Source organism: Populus nigra, chromosome 4 (assembly GCF_951802175.1).
Source record: "Populus nigra chromosome 4, ddPopNigr1.1, whole genome shotgun sequence".
Classification (NCBI taxonomy): domain Eukaryota; kingdom Viridiplantae; phylum Streptophyta; class Magnoliopsida; order Malpighiales; family Salicaceae; genus Populus; species Populus nigra.
Genome location: NC_084855.1, coordinates 17,365,888 through 17,382,021, shown reverse-complemented (window position 1 = coordinate 17,382,021; position 16,134 = coordinate 17,365,888). Strand labels below are relative to the sequence as shown.

The following is a 16,134-nucleotide window of genomic DNA, read 5'->3' as shown; positions in this document are numbered from 1 at the left end:
CATGTATATTTGATACGTGGTCGGTGCATTACATAATCCAAAACGCATTCTTCGATATGCAAAAGTACCAAGTGGATATGTGAAAGTAGTTTTCTCTTGATCTTCAAATGCAATTTCAATTTGGTTGTAACCTGAATAGCCGTCTAGAAAACAATAAAATTCATGACCTGCAACTCTTTTTAAGATTTGATCCATTAAAGGTAAAGGAAAATGATATTTTCTAGTCATTGAATTAAGTTTCCTATAGTCAATACCCATGCGCCAACCAGTAATAGTCCTAGTTGGAATTAACTCATTTTTCTCATTTATTATCACAGTGACTCTAGACTTCTTGGGTACAACTTGGGTAGGACTTACCCATTTGCTGTCAGAAATATGATAAATGATTCCATTATCTAGAAGCTTAATGACTTCATTTTTCACTACTTCTTTCATATTAGGATTAAGCTTTCGTTGCATTTCTCTAGAGGGTTTAGCATTTTCCTCCAAATAAATCATGTGTGTGCAAATCAAAGGACTAATTCCTTTTATGTCAGTTATGGTCCATCCTAATGCATTTTTGTGCATTTTTAGAGTTTGTAATAACTTACATTTTTTATGTGCATTAAGTTTGGAAGAGATTATTACCGGAAAAGTTTCATTTTCTCCTAAAAATGAGTATTTGAGATTGAATGGTAATGGCTTCAAATCAGGTTTTGGTGGTTGAACACTTGAAGGTATGGACTCAATTAATCATGATGGCAATTCCTCAATTTTTGGTCTCCAACTATTTGCCTTTGATTCTTCCTGAAAATAAACCATTTGCAAATCGTCAGATTCATCAATCTTAGTTTTACTGGAAGTGGTTTGAAATTGATCATGAACTAATTTTTCAATAAAGTCCACTTCCTGTAAATCATTATCATCTCCAGGTTGTTTGCAAATGTTAAAAATATTCATCTGCAATGTCATGTTTCCAAATGATAGTTTCATCAGTCCATTCCTACAATTAATCAATGCATTAGAAGTTGCAAGAAACGGACGTCCTAAAATAATAGGAAGTTACATGCTTCAACAGGTTATGTATCCAAGATAATAAAATCCACAAGATGAATGAATTTATCAACTTGTACTAACACATTTTTAACTATTCCTCTAGGCACTTTATAGATCTATCAGCAAGTAAAAGAGTTACAGAAGTTGGTTTTAACTCACCTAGATTGATACTCTGAAAAACTGAATATAGAAGTAAATTCACACTAGCTCCAAGATCAAGTAAAGTTCTTTTAATTTTATGCTCTCCAATAAAGTAAGAAATTGTAGGACAACCAGGATCTTTATATTTCAAAGCGTTATTGTTCTGAAGAATGGCACTTACTTGTTCGGATAAAAATGTTTTTTTTTCACATTCAGTTTTCTCTTCACAATGCACAGATCTTTCAAAAATTTAGCATAAGAAGGTACATGTTTAATAGCATCCAACAAAGGTATATTGATCCTTACCTGTTTGAAAGTTTTAAAGATTTCAGAGTTGTGATTGACTTTCCTTTATTTGGTCATGGCATGAGGAAATAGAAGTGCTGGCAGGAAATCAGTCTTTTCGTTGCAATGTTCAGATTCAACCCCTTCCTTACCCTCAGAGATTAACTCATCATCTTTCTCACAAGGTTCAAGAATGGGTTTTTCAATAACCTTACCACTGCGGAGAGTAATGACTGATTTGACTTGATCCATGTGTTGGTTTCCAAAACTACTTGCATTTGCATTGTATTTACCCATGGGATTTTGTTGTGGTTGAGATGGAAACTTACCTTTCTCTTGAAAATTGAGAGCAGATGTCAATTTTACAAGAGTATCTTTAAAATATGTCATGCTTTGAGCAAGTTGAGTGTTGATTGTCTCTTGCTTTTCATTGAATGCATGCAATGTTCCCTCAAGATTTTTTCTAGGAGGTGGAGCATAAGGAAGTGCATATCCATGAGAATTTTGAAAATTATGGTGTGCTTGAAATGGTGGTTGTGAAGTTTGTGCATTAATGTTATCACTCTTCCAACTGAAATTTAGGTGTTTTCTCTAACCAGGGTTGTATATTTGCGAGTATGGGTTATGATTGGGCCTTTGGAAACTATTTAAAGCATAGGCTTGTTCATGGAGGCATTCCTTAAAAGAAAGCAAAGTTAGACAATCATTTGTTAAATGTTCATTGGTTTTACAGATTTGACATACAATGTCTTGAACAGATTTTAAATGACTACTCTTTTTTAATTCTAGTGCTTTGACTTTTCTAGCTAAAGATGCAAACTTGGCTTGGAGGTCATAATCTTCCCTAAGGTTATACATACCTCCACTAGATGTATGAGGTTGGGTTTTACTTGATGCCTCATAAGTGTCTGTATTGTCCTAATTTTGAGCATTTTCAGCTGGCAAGTCTAGGTACTCCATTGCTTCATTCGGGTCTTTATCTTCAAAAGTTTCATTGCTCCATTGCTTATCTCTAGGTGGTAACCCTTCATAAAAATGTGAAATCAATCTCCATATTTCAAAACCATGATGAGGGCAAGTATTAAGCAAGTCTCAATACCTATCCCAACATTGGTAAAATGTTTCTCCTGGTTTTTAAGTGAAAGTGATGATTTGTCTTTTGAAAGAATTTGTTTTGTGAGATGGAAAAAACTTCTTTAAAAATTATTATTGCATTTCATCCCAAGTACGAATGGATCCTAGTCTCAAATTTTGTAACCATGTTTTAGCTTTATCTTTTAATGAAAAAGGAAAAGGCTTTAATCTAATGGTGTTCATGCTACAATTTAAGTCATTATAGGTGTTGCAGACCTCCTCAAATTCCCTTAAATGCAAGTATGGATTTTCTAAATCTAAGCCATGAAAAAAAGATAAAAGTTGAATAATATCTAGCTTAAAATTAAAATGAGATGCATCAGGAGGTAAAACTATGCATGAGGGTGCACTTGTTCTTGTAGGATTCATGTGGTCTCTAAGTGTTGTAACGTGATTATTCTCATTATTCTCATTATGAAGCGACTGGTTATCTTCTTCGACTATATTTTCTTAAAATGATAAGGATATCCTACAAAGTCTACCACTTAATGTACGTGACCAAACTCTCATGCACATGTAGGAAGAGAATAAAAGGAAGAAAAGAAAAAGAAAAAGAAACAAATCAAAAGAAACAAAAGTTAGATAAAATGAAAAGTGAAAAGAGAAAGTAAAATAAGTATTATAATTTATATAAGAATTTACCTCTCCGGTAACAGCGCCAAAAACTTGACACGACCAAAAAAGTTGATGTCTTCTCCCAAGTGTAGGAGTGTCGAAGTAATAAATAACCCGGCAATACCGGGGTCGAACCACATAGAGATTAACTATATAAATTATAAATTATAAATAATAATAATAATAATAATAATAATAATAATAATAATAACAACAACAAGTTGAAGATAGCTTTGAGATGTGATATTGATATAAGATTAAACAATGATAAAAACAATTGTCAAGGTTAGAGGATCTACTAATGGTATTTCAAACAAGTATAGTATAAACTCTTATTATTCAACTAGAAATCACACACAAAGAAGGTTCCAATCGGATTATAAATTGTTAACATGATTACATTAGTTAACTTATTAGAATAATGCTAATACTTGTAAATGTTGTCAAGTATTTATGATTATAACTTATGTTAACAACAAATCAAGTTTCTTTCATAGCACAGGTATCGATTATACCATACGGTTTGGGCTATGAAAGTGCCAAATATTTGTTGTACCAAGGTTATACAACATAAATCTAGATTAATCATTTAACAAGTAAAGTATTAAGAGTGAATAAGATAATAAATACAAAACATGTTAGTATCAAACATTAAAGTTCATTTTAAGTTTATACTATACTTATTCTTACACCATTAGTGTAACCTTTTCACCTTGACATAATAAACTTAGCTAAACATAATGAAGAAGAGAAACATAAATAAACAAGAGATTAATATAAACAAAACTTAAGCATTACAAAAATATAAAGAGAAAAAGTAAGAACATGATCTTGATCTGAAAACCAAGATGCCTAAATGCATGGCAAATGCCTTCTTTTGTAGGTAAAAATTTGAAACTATTGATTTGATGACTAATTGTTGAGTGAGTTGTCACATCTTGACTTGGTGACAATTTTTATTTCTTGTATGAAGAAAATGTCATTGATAATGTTAGAATTTAAACAAACTTAAATCATGAAAGTTCTAGGAAATTGTGTCAGCTTTCTAGGAAAAATAATTGAGGTCATTTGGACTTCTAGAACTTGAGATATGGGCTTAACAGTGTCTGGGTTGCATGACAGATTCAGACTTCTCCGTTGTTGCTACAATTTGGACTTGAAAATGACCTTTTTAAATCTTGGACTCCCATGAAAGTTTTAGGTCTATGTCTTAGCTTTCCATCCATATAGAGCAAACCTAAATTCAAGATCTACAGCTCCAGATATGACCTAATGACCAAATAGTGTTCCAGTTCGGACTGAACCAGCATCTCTTTTCTAAGTTTGGCACTCTCTTTGTCTTCTCAATTTTAGTAGTTAAACTCATCAATCAATCCTTTTATTTATGTGATAGGCCTGCATTTAAGATGAACATTTACCATAAATTAAAGATATCTTATGGTATCACACTTGTTATTATAAAACATGCTTTAGTTAAGGAGTTATTGATACTTCAAGTGCAAAATGATGATATAAAACTTTGATAAAAATACACTTTTAAGTACTAATCAGACAACTCGTGTGTTCTAAAAAAGTTTCACAAGACTGACTAAGCTGATGTTTGAAATATGCATTTCGGATATAGAGTGTGGTTATTCCTTAAAATTTATTTTTTAAAAAAATCAAACAAAGACTGCAAAGTGGAGAAAGAAGACTGGGAACTAAGCAGTAATTTTGGAGGAAATTTAAGGCTTAATTGTACCCTATCATGCCAAAAAATTGAAAAAAATGCAAATTCAAGGTCAAATTAAATGATTATTGGACGAATTTGCATAAAAATCAAGTTCAAGGACATAATTATATTTTTAATAGGCCAATTTGATTTAATCATGGGCCAAATTAAATTTTAATTATATTTAAGAATTAATTTGGGTCCAATTAAAGGATTTAATTAAGTGCAAGGACTTAACTATACTTTAAATGGGTCAAATTAATTTTATTTGAGGCTTAATTGGTGAAAATTTAAGTTTGGGAGCCTAATTTGGGCTTAATTGAGAAGATTGGAATTTTAAGAGACCAAATTTAAATTTTTTCCAAATTAATTGATTGAAATCAAGGGTAAAATTACAAGAAAATTCAAGTTTTTGGGTCAATTAGGGGTTAAATTGATAAAATTCACAATCAATGATCAATCTGCAAAAAGGTGCCAAACTATAAGGGCTTAATTGACAAAAACCGAGGGTGAAATTGAAGAAATTGAAAGTTTAATGGTCAATTAGGGGTTAAATTGCATAAATCCGAGACTAAGGACCAAATCGCAATAAGTCATAACTTTGGGGTTCCAATTGAAGTTCTCAGGGGCTTAATCGCATTAAATTGAAAGTTTATGGTCAATTAGGGATACAATTGCACGTCACTGTAAGCTGGAGGATGAAATTGAAGATCAGTAAAAATCCCTAATTCAAACCTAAAACGACGTTGTTTCATAAAAGAAAAAAAAAAGTTCAGACGACGCGTCGTTCAACACTGTTGATTATCTTCTTCATTTTTTTCCTGAAAAACTAGTTGGGTTACCTACTTTGTAGCAGCATTTAATGTACCTAACGTCCACCAAATTTGACAAAACTTGCACGAAATAAATCATAAGACATCCCTCTATGTCTGGGTATGGTCATCATCGGCTCACTGGTAAAGAAACGGACGTGGCACCACCTCAAAGAGGCCAACTCAGGCAACCTGCAGCTGCAAATTTGATAGTGCACCATGTCTACTTTGAACCAACAGTTGGGATCCTTCCCAAATGAATCAAGGACTGAAATTTTTCCTTAGAGTAGACAAGATTGCCCTCTTCCCTCGCCTATAAATAAAGGTGGATGTTAGGGTCTAAGTGTAAATCCCAAGATAATCAAGGCTAGATTAAATAAAAGAAAATAAACTAAACTAAAAAGAAGTGGGGGCAAAACGAATACACTTAAAGAAAATGGGGTCTAAATGCAAATAAGAATAATTATAGAGCATAAATACTACTCTTCTTACCAAAAACAATAAGAATAATTATCATGAAGAAAGAAGAGAGGGAGTTTTGGTATCTACTTTTACAGATCAAGAGAGAAACACCAAATTTCAAGAACCTATCCAAGATTAAGGGTTATAGGTAAAAATAAACACTGGTGGGCAAGGGATTAATGAGAAAAATTGAATAAAAAGAGAAGAGGGGAGGGTCGGCTGTCATTAGAAAGAAAATGAGGGATTAAGACCTTGATTCGTATCATGTAAGATATTCTAAACATGGTCTTATGAGTTATTTTAAAGTCGATTATGAATTGATGCATGGATGTTAAATTATAGATTTGAGTTCTATAACTTCAGATATAGTTAAAAATCTAAGGAGAGGTCAGACAATAAGAGTTTAAAAATGAGACAATAACAGTCCAAGTGTTTGTTGATGAGCGATTTTGACTATCTTAAAGGTAGAACTGGGTTCTCCTTAAGCATAGAACTTGTAGCCTCATGTCTTAGCTTTCCAACGACACTAATTTCGCTTGAATTGGAGTTCTATAACTCCTGATATAGTTAAAAATCTAAGGAGAGGTCAGACAATAACAGTTCAAAAATGAGACAGTAACAGTTCAAGTGTTTGTTGATGAGCGATTTTGACTATCTTAGAGGCAGAACTGGGTTATCCTTAAGCATAGAACTTGTATCCTCATGTCTTAGCTTTCCAACGATACTAATTTCGCTTGAATTGAAGTTTTATAACTCCAAATATAGTTAAAAATCTGAGGAGAGGTCAGACAGGAACAGTTTTAAAACGAGACAGTAACAGTTGGACAGTAACAATTCAAGTGTTTGTTGATGAGCGATTTTGACTATCTTAGAGGCAGAACTGGGTTCTCCTTAAACATAGAACTTGTAGCCTCATGTCTTAGCTTTTCAACGACACTCATTTCGCTTGAATCAGAGTTCTATAACTCCAAATACAGTTAAAAATCTGAGGAGAGGTCAAACAATAAAAGTTCAAAAACGAGACAGTAACAGTCTAAGTGTTTGTTGATGAGTGATTTTGACTATCTTAGAGGCAGAATTGGGTTCTCTTTAAGCATAGAACTTGTAACCTCATGTCTTAGCTTTCCAACGACACTAATTTCGCTTAAATCGGAGTTCTATAACTCCAAATATAGTTAAAAATTTGAGTAGAGGTCAGACAGTAACAGTTTAAAAACGAGACAGTAACAATTGGACAGTAACAGTCCAAGTGTTTGTTGATGAGCGATTTTGACTATCTTAGAGGCAGAACTGGGTTTTCCTTAAATCATAGAACTTGTAGCCTTATGTCTTAACTTTCCAACGACACTAATTTCGCTTGAATCGGAGTTCTATAACTTCAAATATAGTTAAAAATCTGAGTAGAGGTCAGACAGTAACAGTTTAAAAATAAGACAGTAACAATTGGACAGTAACAGTCCAAGTGTTTGTTGATGAGCGATTTTGACTATCTTAGAGACAGAACTGGGTTTTCCTTAAATCATAAAACTTCTAGCCTTATGTCTTAGCTTTCCAACGACACTAATTTCACTTGAATCGGAATTCTATAACTTCAAATATAGTTAAAAATCTGAGTAGAGGTTAGACAGTAACGGTTCAAAAACGAGACAGTAATAATTGGACAATAACAGTCCAAGTGTTTGTTAATGAGCGATTTTGACTATCTTAAAGGCAGAACTGTATTTTCCTTAAATCATAGAACTTGTAGCCTCATGTCTTAGCTTTCCAACGACACTAATTTCGCTTGAATCAGAGTTCTATAACTCCAGATTAAAGTGACTGGGTCTAGCCCGGCCCAAAAAAAAAAGATTACATTGGGCCGATCTCGGCCCAACCATTTTTGTTCTAGGATCGGCCCATCCTTTTCTAGGTTGAGTTCGGCCTAGATATCTGAGTCGGGCCAGCCCCACATATTTTGTAATATAATAATAATAATAATAATAATAATAATAATAATAATAATATATTACAAAATATGTGGGGCAGGCCCGATTATTATTATTAGTATATAAAAAAATCCAAAAAATCATTTCAAAATATTGTGATTTTCCCAAATATTTTTCTACTAATTTTGCATAATATCGAGTTGTATATTTACACTATAAAATACAAATTCAGTATTAAAATACCTGATTTTCTCTGAAATATTTCAAAAAAAATTCAAAACATTTTTAAAAAAATCTCAAAAACTTTTAAATTAATTTTCCCTTTCAAAAACAAAAAAAAAAATATTTTCATGCATACGGCCAAATTCTAAAATGTTCCTAGCATATCTTCATAAAAATAAAAATTGCATCTTTTTCACGTTTTAAAATGCAAAATGGATATCAAAATCAGTTTATGATTATCCATTAGGATTTAACAAAAATATCAAAAACCTTTTTCCAACCTTTTTTCTAGGATCCAGATGTATACTTTAATATTTGTGGGGTGTAAAATTACACGATAAAGTACATCCTCATGTATTAAATATACAAGGTGTAAAATGTGATGCTAAAATTCAGATTTTAGAACGGTTAGGATTTAACTCAATAAGGTACAGACTTTCTCATGAAGAGAGATCTACCTTGAACCTTAAAAAAGACCAACAAATAGAAACCCGACTTAGAAAACAATCAAACAACAATGTAGCTTATCTTAGATAGGGTGCACGAGGGGCGATGTGTCTTTTCCTTGGACAATCAATCTCTTACCCAGACTCTCTTAGACCATAAGTTTCTAGTGACCATAATTTTTGGTGACGACTCCTAAACATTAATCATAATCTTATGATTAAATCCAAAAAACCTTCCCAATACAACACAACACCTCATCAAGGAGGAACGACAAAAGCCTCCGTTGTCGCCAGACGATGTCGTGGCGCGACCCCGCGACATAGAATTCGTGGTTTTCTCTCTCTAAAAGTCCATGGATGGTCTGGTAATATTCTATCGTATGTTGTTCAGAAAAATACTAATATTCTTGGAATATTATATAAAAATTACCATATCAGATAATAAAAATGAAGCTTTCTGAGATTTAAAAAAATGCTATTGGGATATATTCTGTAATCATCAATTTATTTTATATAATAATTTTATTGATATTAAATTTTTATTAGCTTTATTTTATAAGTTTGTGTTTAAGCATAATTAATATATCAAAACTTCATATTATCAACTTAAAAAAATTCGTTCACATATTTCTAAACTTCTAGAAAGAAAGAAAAAATTAACAATTCAACTAAGTATTCAGGAAATGTGATTTTATTAGCATGATTTAATCACCATTTCCAAGTTATATAGGGTAGAATATTCTTTTAGCTTTTCTGCATATTAAAATTACCTGAAACAAAAAAATAATTAAAGCTATCTTCCAGCAGCTTTTTAGTCTTTTTAATTTTTAGCACATTAAAATTATTAAATTATAAAAAAAAATCTACTAAATTATCTTCTAGGGGCTTTCCGTTTTTTTATTATGGTTTTTTTAATTAATATTAAGTTGACTAAGAGACATAATTGCGGTTTAAAATTAATGTTTGCTAAACAATATAATAATATTTGAGATTATAATAAAAAAAATATTAAAAAAATGATAAAAATACAATATTGAAGAAAGATAATTCATTGCGCATAAGAGACAAAGATGGAATCATCAACAGAGAAGACAATCCATTGCTTTCACACTTCTTAAGAACCTCGATGGAATTAGAAGAACAAAGGTTTATCTTTGTTCTATTACATTGTTTATAAAACTCAGGGAGGACTTGCATCTCTTTACTGTATTAATACCGCAAACAAACACTCTCCGACAATGTACTGCTTTGACAAGTTGACTTCCTACCCACCGTGAAGGCCGCAACCAGTGTGAAACAAGTTATGTCGACTAGGACCACTTCTTGTCATGAGTCTTTCTCACAGTCATCATCTCCCCTTGTCTCCGGCTTGTGTCCGGGGAATATGGCTGTAATTATTTCTTAAATTGATTTTATTACCATAATTTAATCATCATTTCCAAATTATATAGGGTAGAATATTCTTTTAGCTTTTCTGCATTTTAAAATTACTTAGCTACTCCTACAAGAAAAATATAATTAAAGCTATCTTCCAGCGGCTTTGTAATTCTTTTGACTTTTCGCATATTAAAATTATTTAATTACAGAAAAATCTACTAAACTATTTTTTAGGAGTTTTCCGTCTTTTCATCATAATTTTTTAGTTAATATTAAATTGACTTGACTTAGAAGCATAATTGCAGTTCACTTTTATAAAATTGATGTTTGGTAAACAATGTAAAGGTGTTTGAAATTATAACATGAGAAAGCAATGTGCAAAAAATATTAAAAAATATGATATAAATATAAGACAGAAGAAAAACAATTCATTCATGATAGGTTATAATAATTATTTTTTTGTTAATTTTATCATTTCACATTAAATTAATTTTAAATTAAATTTAATGTTTTGTTTGGATTGGCTTTATATCATGACTTTAGCTATGTTATAAATAAATTTCAACTTTATAAATTTAATTTTAAACTCAAATAAATATTTAATGTTTTTTTTTCCTGGGAAACAATATCTTTATCTTAACGTCTGGATAATTTTTTAACAAGCGTACGTATATTAATTTTTTTAGTTTATAGTTAATTATTTCTATGAAAAAGAAACGTTAACAGTGCCTTTTTTCTATGATAAAGAAACCATTTTCTAGGAGATTTCCATATTTTCATTATGATTTTTTTAGTTAACATTAAATTGACATGAGAGGCATAATTGCAGTTCACTTTTATAAAATTGATATTTGACAATGGTGTTTGAAATTATAAACATGAGAGGTAATGGGCAATGAAAATGATATTAAAAAAATAATATAAATATAATATAAAAAAAATTTATTATTTTTTTTTATTTTTTATTTTACATTAAATTAACTTTAAATTGAGTTTGATATTTTGTTTCGATTGACTTTATAAAAATAAAGTTTATAGTTATAAAAATAAAGTTTCGCATTGACTTTTTTTATATTTTAGCTATGATAAAAATAAATTTCAACTTTATAAACCCAGTGTATGCATTTTAATTTTTTTAGTTTATAGTTAATTTTTTCTATGAAAAAGAAACGTTAACAGTGCCTTTTTTTTTTTTTTTGAAGAAAAAAGCGCCATCCCACGTAATAGCACAAAAATCCAACCAGCAAAAATAGATAGAAATTTAGTTGACTACAGCTGAGTGCAGTATAAAAAAAAGCATACAGCACCTTAATTTTCACATTTCCCATCGCTGCTCCTTCCAAACACATCCTCAACGACGTCTCCTCCTCCTCTTTCCCAGACACACAGTATAAGCAAAGCTCCAAAAAAAAAAAATGGCTCTCACGCTGAACCTAGTAGCCTTGCCGTCCCACAATCTCAAGTCTGCCAAAGTATTTGCAGCCTCCACCATGCAGTACTCCACTGCTAGGTGAGTTCCTATCTACTCTTTTCTTCTTCTTCTTCCTTATTTTCCTCTCTCTTTTTCTTCCTTTAACTCTCTAGCTCATACTAAACTTCAGTTTTCTCAACAAAAACGAAACTTCATCTATCTGGGGTTTTATTTAAGGCTAAATGTCCGTGATATCTAGATAAATCATGCTGATCCATTTCTACGTACTATATTTGTTGACCACTACAAGTATTGAAGTAATTAAATGGGTCAACCTTTGTTTTGGTTAGATTGTTTTCATTTCTTGAATTACTTTTTCTTTTCAAAGTAATATGTAGCCAGCTAAGAACATGATCTATAGTCACATAACCCTTAACATTTAGGTAATAACGTCGGTACAGTTGCTGGGACTGCTACTGCTTGTTGCATGCATGGTTCCAGCTTGTAGAGTCCATTGATGTTGATACTGTAAGGCCAGGGTCCATTGATATCACACTCCAGTACTGAGGTCTTTGTTTTTAAATTTTTAGCTGCCACAGACTGAGTAAATGAAGCCACAGTTTCCTCTTTAAAGAAACAAGAACCTGTTTTGCAAACTGCATCCAAACACTTATTTCAGGTATCCGATGTTGAATATGTAAAAACTTTGCAAGTTGCCGGAAAGGAATGCTAGGGCCTACTTTTCTGTTTCGGGAACAACAATGCTAGATTATTTTTCTCAAAGTATATAGAGGGAGGGCATATATTTTTAAAGAAAGTGCTTGGAAATCAAAACAATTAAAGATTTGGTTTGGATACGCTTTCAAGGTGTTTATTTGTCTACGTAGAGACAAAACATCTAGTATAAAACTAACATTCCTATTAAAGAATTAATAATAAGAAAATACAAATAAAAAGAATATGTTTGTGTTGTATGTATTTTTTCCAAATTTATATAGAATTGCTAATAAAATAATTATAATTTGAATTAAACTAAATAACTTTTATTTTGTATATATTTGTTTTTGTGTAGTACGTAGTAAATTTATATAAACTTAAAATATTATGACTATTAATATTATTATGACTTTTAATAAAATAATTATATTTTGAATTAAATTGAATATTTGTTATTCAGTTTTATCCTAATACTTATAAATATCAAAATTAATTATAAAAATTAAAAACAAATATCAAAACTAATTACTAAAAAACCTCAAAAAAGAATTAACCTCTTTAACATATTAAGTTTCACATGTAAAGTATCATATGTTATTTTAGAAGAGCTCATTTATCATAGTTTCACTTAATTTACTATATAATAAAACCCTATATTTATATAAACACTAGGAATTATGAATATTTCTTTTCAATGTAAAATATAAATATTTTTTATATTCATTTACAAACTAACTAACGTTCATTAATTTGTTATGAAATGAGCTAGCTAGATGGATACGTACCTAGCTAGCATGCCATTGCATGAAAGCCCTGCAATTGACATTACAATTATAACTTGGCCTAGAAGATTATATATTATAACATGAAAGCTCACTTTTGTTATTTTTCGAATTCACACCTCTTTTCCCCCTTTCATTTTCAACATCATAAAATATTAAATGTAGAGTTAATGCACTGAATTCTCTTCGTGTACTGTAAGGCTATTATTATTAATAATGGTTGATTTTTAAAATAATTTTTATTTTAAAATATTTTAAAATAATATTTTTTATATATTTTTAAAATTATTTATGATATCAGCATATTAAAATATTAAAAAACTAATTTCAAGTAAAAAAATAATTTTTTTTAAATAAAAATTTTAAAATGTAAAAACAAACTTGCTATATATATATATTTAAATTCAAATTGATTTAATTTATTATGTTTCTTGAATATATTACCTGGCTTTTATGTTTAGAATACAAACATATTTGTAAGACAGCACATATTTAAAATTTAATTTATAAGAAAAAAAACTAGTAAAAAGATGTAAATGTAAATAGAAAGCTAAATATAAAAACAAGATTTTATCAGTAAAATAATATTTTTTTTAAAAATGATTCATCTATGATATTTATAGTAAAAGAAGTTAAAACTTCTTTTAATTTTTTCAGGAAAATTAAAGATTAAAAAAATTCTTTTAAATTATGAATATTGAACAGTATTAAGAATTTATTCTTAATTAAAAATACTTTAAAATTCTTAGTAAGAATATAAATTAATAAAAATGTAAAATTATTCTTTCTTTTAACTGAAAATACTATTTTTAATTTTGTTTAATAAGTTAAAGCAATCTATGGCTGTCCGTTTGACAGGCTCAAGATTGTGACTGAAGCACAAAAAAATTGAAGCTATTCATCTATAATCTGTATCCAGCTGCAAAACATTATCCAGTTTAAATTTTATGATCGTATAATGTATACCAGCATTCTAGCAAAGAAAAGCAAAGGCAAAAACGACACATTCTTAGTCTATTTTATTCACTGGTTTTAGAGGGTCGGAGAGTACAAAGAGGGACTCCTATCGGCCTGCCAAAGAAGTCCATTTTCAAGTGACGCATTCCATGCCACCAGAAAAGATTGAGATATTCAAGTCCATGGAGAGTTGGGCTACGAAGAACATCTTAACGCATCTAAAGCCTGTTGAGAAATCGTGGCAACCACAAGATTTCCTGCCACAAGCTGACTCCGAAGGATTCTATGAACAAGTGAAGGAATTGAGGGAAAGATCAAAAGAACTTCCTGATGACTACTTTGTTGTTTTGGTGGGAGATATGATCACAGAAGAAGCACTTCCAACATACCAGACATTACTTAACACACTGGATGGAGTCAGGGACGAGACCGGTGCATCACTATCTCCTTGGGCAGTTTGGAATAGAGGATGGACTGCTGAAGAGAACAGGCACGGTGACCTTCTCAACAAGTATCTTTACCTATCTGGACGAGTGGACATGAGACAGATTGAGAAGACAATTCAGTATTTGATAGGGTGTGGAATGGTAAGGTTATCCATTGATTTATATATCCTTTTTCTTTCTTTTTTTTCCATGCTAGTTGTCATCAAGGACACTGGAACGTGCATGAGCACAACTAGTTTTCAATAATTGAATCTTTTCTTTTTGTCGGTGTTTCTTATAGGATTTCAAAATTGAGAACAACCCGTACAACTTTTTCATTTACACATCATTCCAAGAGAGGGCAACATTCATCTCTCATGGCAACACAGCTAGACTAGCCAAGAGATATGGAGATGCGAAGCTAGCACAAATATGTGGCACCATTGCTGCCGATGAAAAGCGCCATGAAATTGCATACACCATGATTGCGGAGAAGTTGTTTGAGATTGACCCAGATGCTACTATTCTGGCCTTAGCCGACATGATGAGGAAAAAAATCGCAATGCCAGCCCTCTTGATGTACGATGGTCAGGATGATAACCTTTTTGAGAACTTCTCAGCTGTTGCCCAGAATCTTGGGGTCTATACTGCCAAGGACTATGCCGATAATTTAGAATTTTTGGTGGGAAGATGGAATGTAGCGGGATTGACAGGTTTGTCTAGTGAAGGACGCAGGGCTCAAGATTTTGTGTGTAGATTGCCTTCAAGGATTAGAAGGTTAGAAGAGAGAGCTCAAGAAAAGGCAAAGCAAGCATCAACCATTCCTTTTAGCTGGATTCATGGTAGTTGAGTTCATGAGTGCTGTGTGTAGGGAATGTTAGCTTCCGCCTATCAGCTGTCAAAGAGTGTTATTCACCTAAATAATGTTTTTTTCAATCCTGACTTAAATATGAATTTTAAACAATTTCCTAGTTAAATTATATTTTAATTAATTAATACAAATCTGAACTTTAAATAGTTTTTGATTAAATTATTAATTTTTATAAGCTCATGGATATCAATTTATAGAGATTTAAGGACTACAATGATAGTGTTAATAACAGGTACTAATAATAGTTTTCTATGGTAATTGTATTGGTGGTTGTCAAAAAAATAATAAAAATATTAATTGAACTCTTCACGTTATTAACTATAAATTTTTCAACCGTGATGAGATATTTATTAATTGAACTGTAATCAACCATAACATTATAAAATTTTTATAATTGCTGGGTCAGAGATTCGATTTTTTATAATTCACGAGATAAAAATATTTGATTTTAGAGTTTTGTAATTATTAGAATATAATTGTATTTAGAAGACTTAAAGTAAATAGCATTGCCAGTAATAAGGAATAAGCTAGGTTAGAAGGCTGTTTAAAATTATGGTAATGATAATAATTTAGAATATATTTTTGTTTAAAAATATATTAAAATAATATTTTTTTATTTTTAAAAATTTATTTATAAAATTAACACATTAAAATAATCTAAAAATATAAAAAAAATTAAAATTTTAAAAAACACAATTTCAACCCCTCAATCTCTTCATGTCCATGGACTCCAGATCTCGTAAAAATAATATTAAAGTCAAGTATGAGGATAGGAAAACCAGAGCGGACATGAAAAATATGAAGGC

At 30.7% G+C, this 16,134-nt stretch overlaps 1 protein-coding gene across 1 annotated transcript; it reads left to right on the top strand.

The window, feature by feature from the left end:
- Positions 1 to 11,474: 11,474 nt before the first annotated feature.
- LOC133692969 (stearoyl-[acyl-carrier-protein] 9-desaturase, chloroplastic-like) lies at positions 11,475 to 15,459 on the top strand. Its single transcript, XM_062114153.1, has 3 exons — positions 11,475 to 11,675; positions 14,112 to 14,619; positions 14,759 to 15,459. The coding sequence occupies exons 1-3, from the start codon at positions 11,581 to 11,583 to the stop codon at positions 15,305 to 15,307; spliced, it is 1,152 nt and encodes a 383-aa protein (XP_061970137.1). The 5' UTR covers positions 11,475 to 11,580; the 3' UTR covers positions 15,308 to 15,459.
- Positions 15,460 to 16,134: the final 675 nt, after the last annotated feature.

What these genes read in the sequence shown, in the direction of transcription:
- LOC133692969 (XM_062114153.1), top strand. Translation starts at nt 11,581, where the DNA reads ATGGCTCTCACGCTGAACCTAGTAGCCTTGCCGTCCCACAATCTCAAG. An exon ending in ATGCAGTACTCCACTGCTAG is followed by an intron (nt 11,676 to 14,111) that starts GTGAGTTCCTAT and finishes CACTGGTTTTAG; the next exon opens with AGGGTCGGAGAGTACAAAGA. An exon ending in ATTTGATAGGGTGTGGAATG is followed by an intron (nt 14,620 to 14,758) that starts GTAAGGTTATCC and finishes TGTTTCTTATAG; the next exon opens with GATTTCAAAATTGAGAACAA.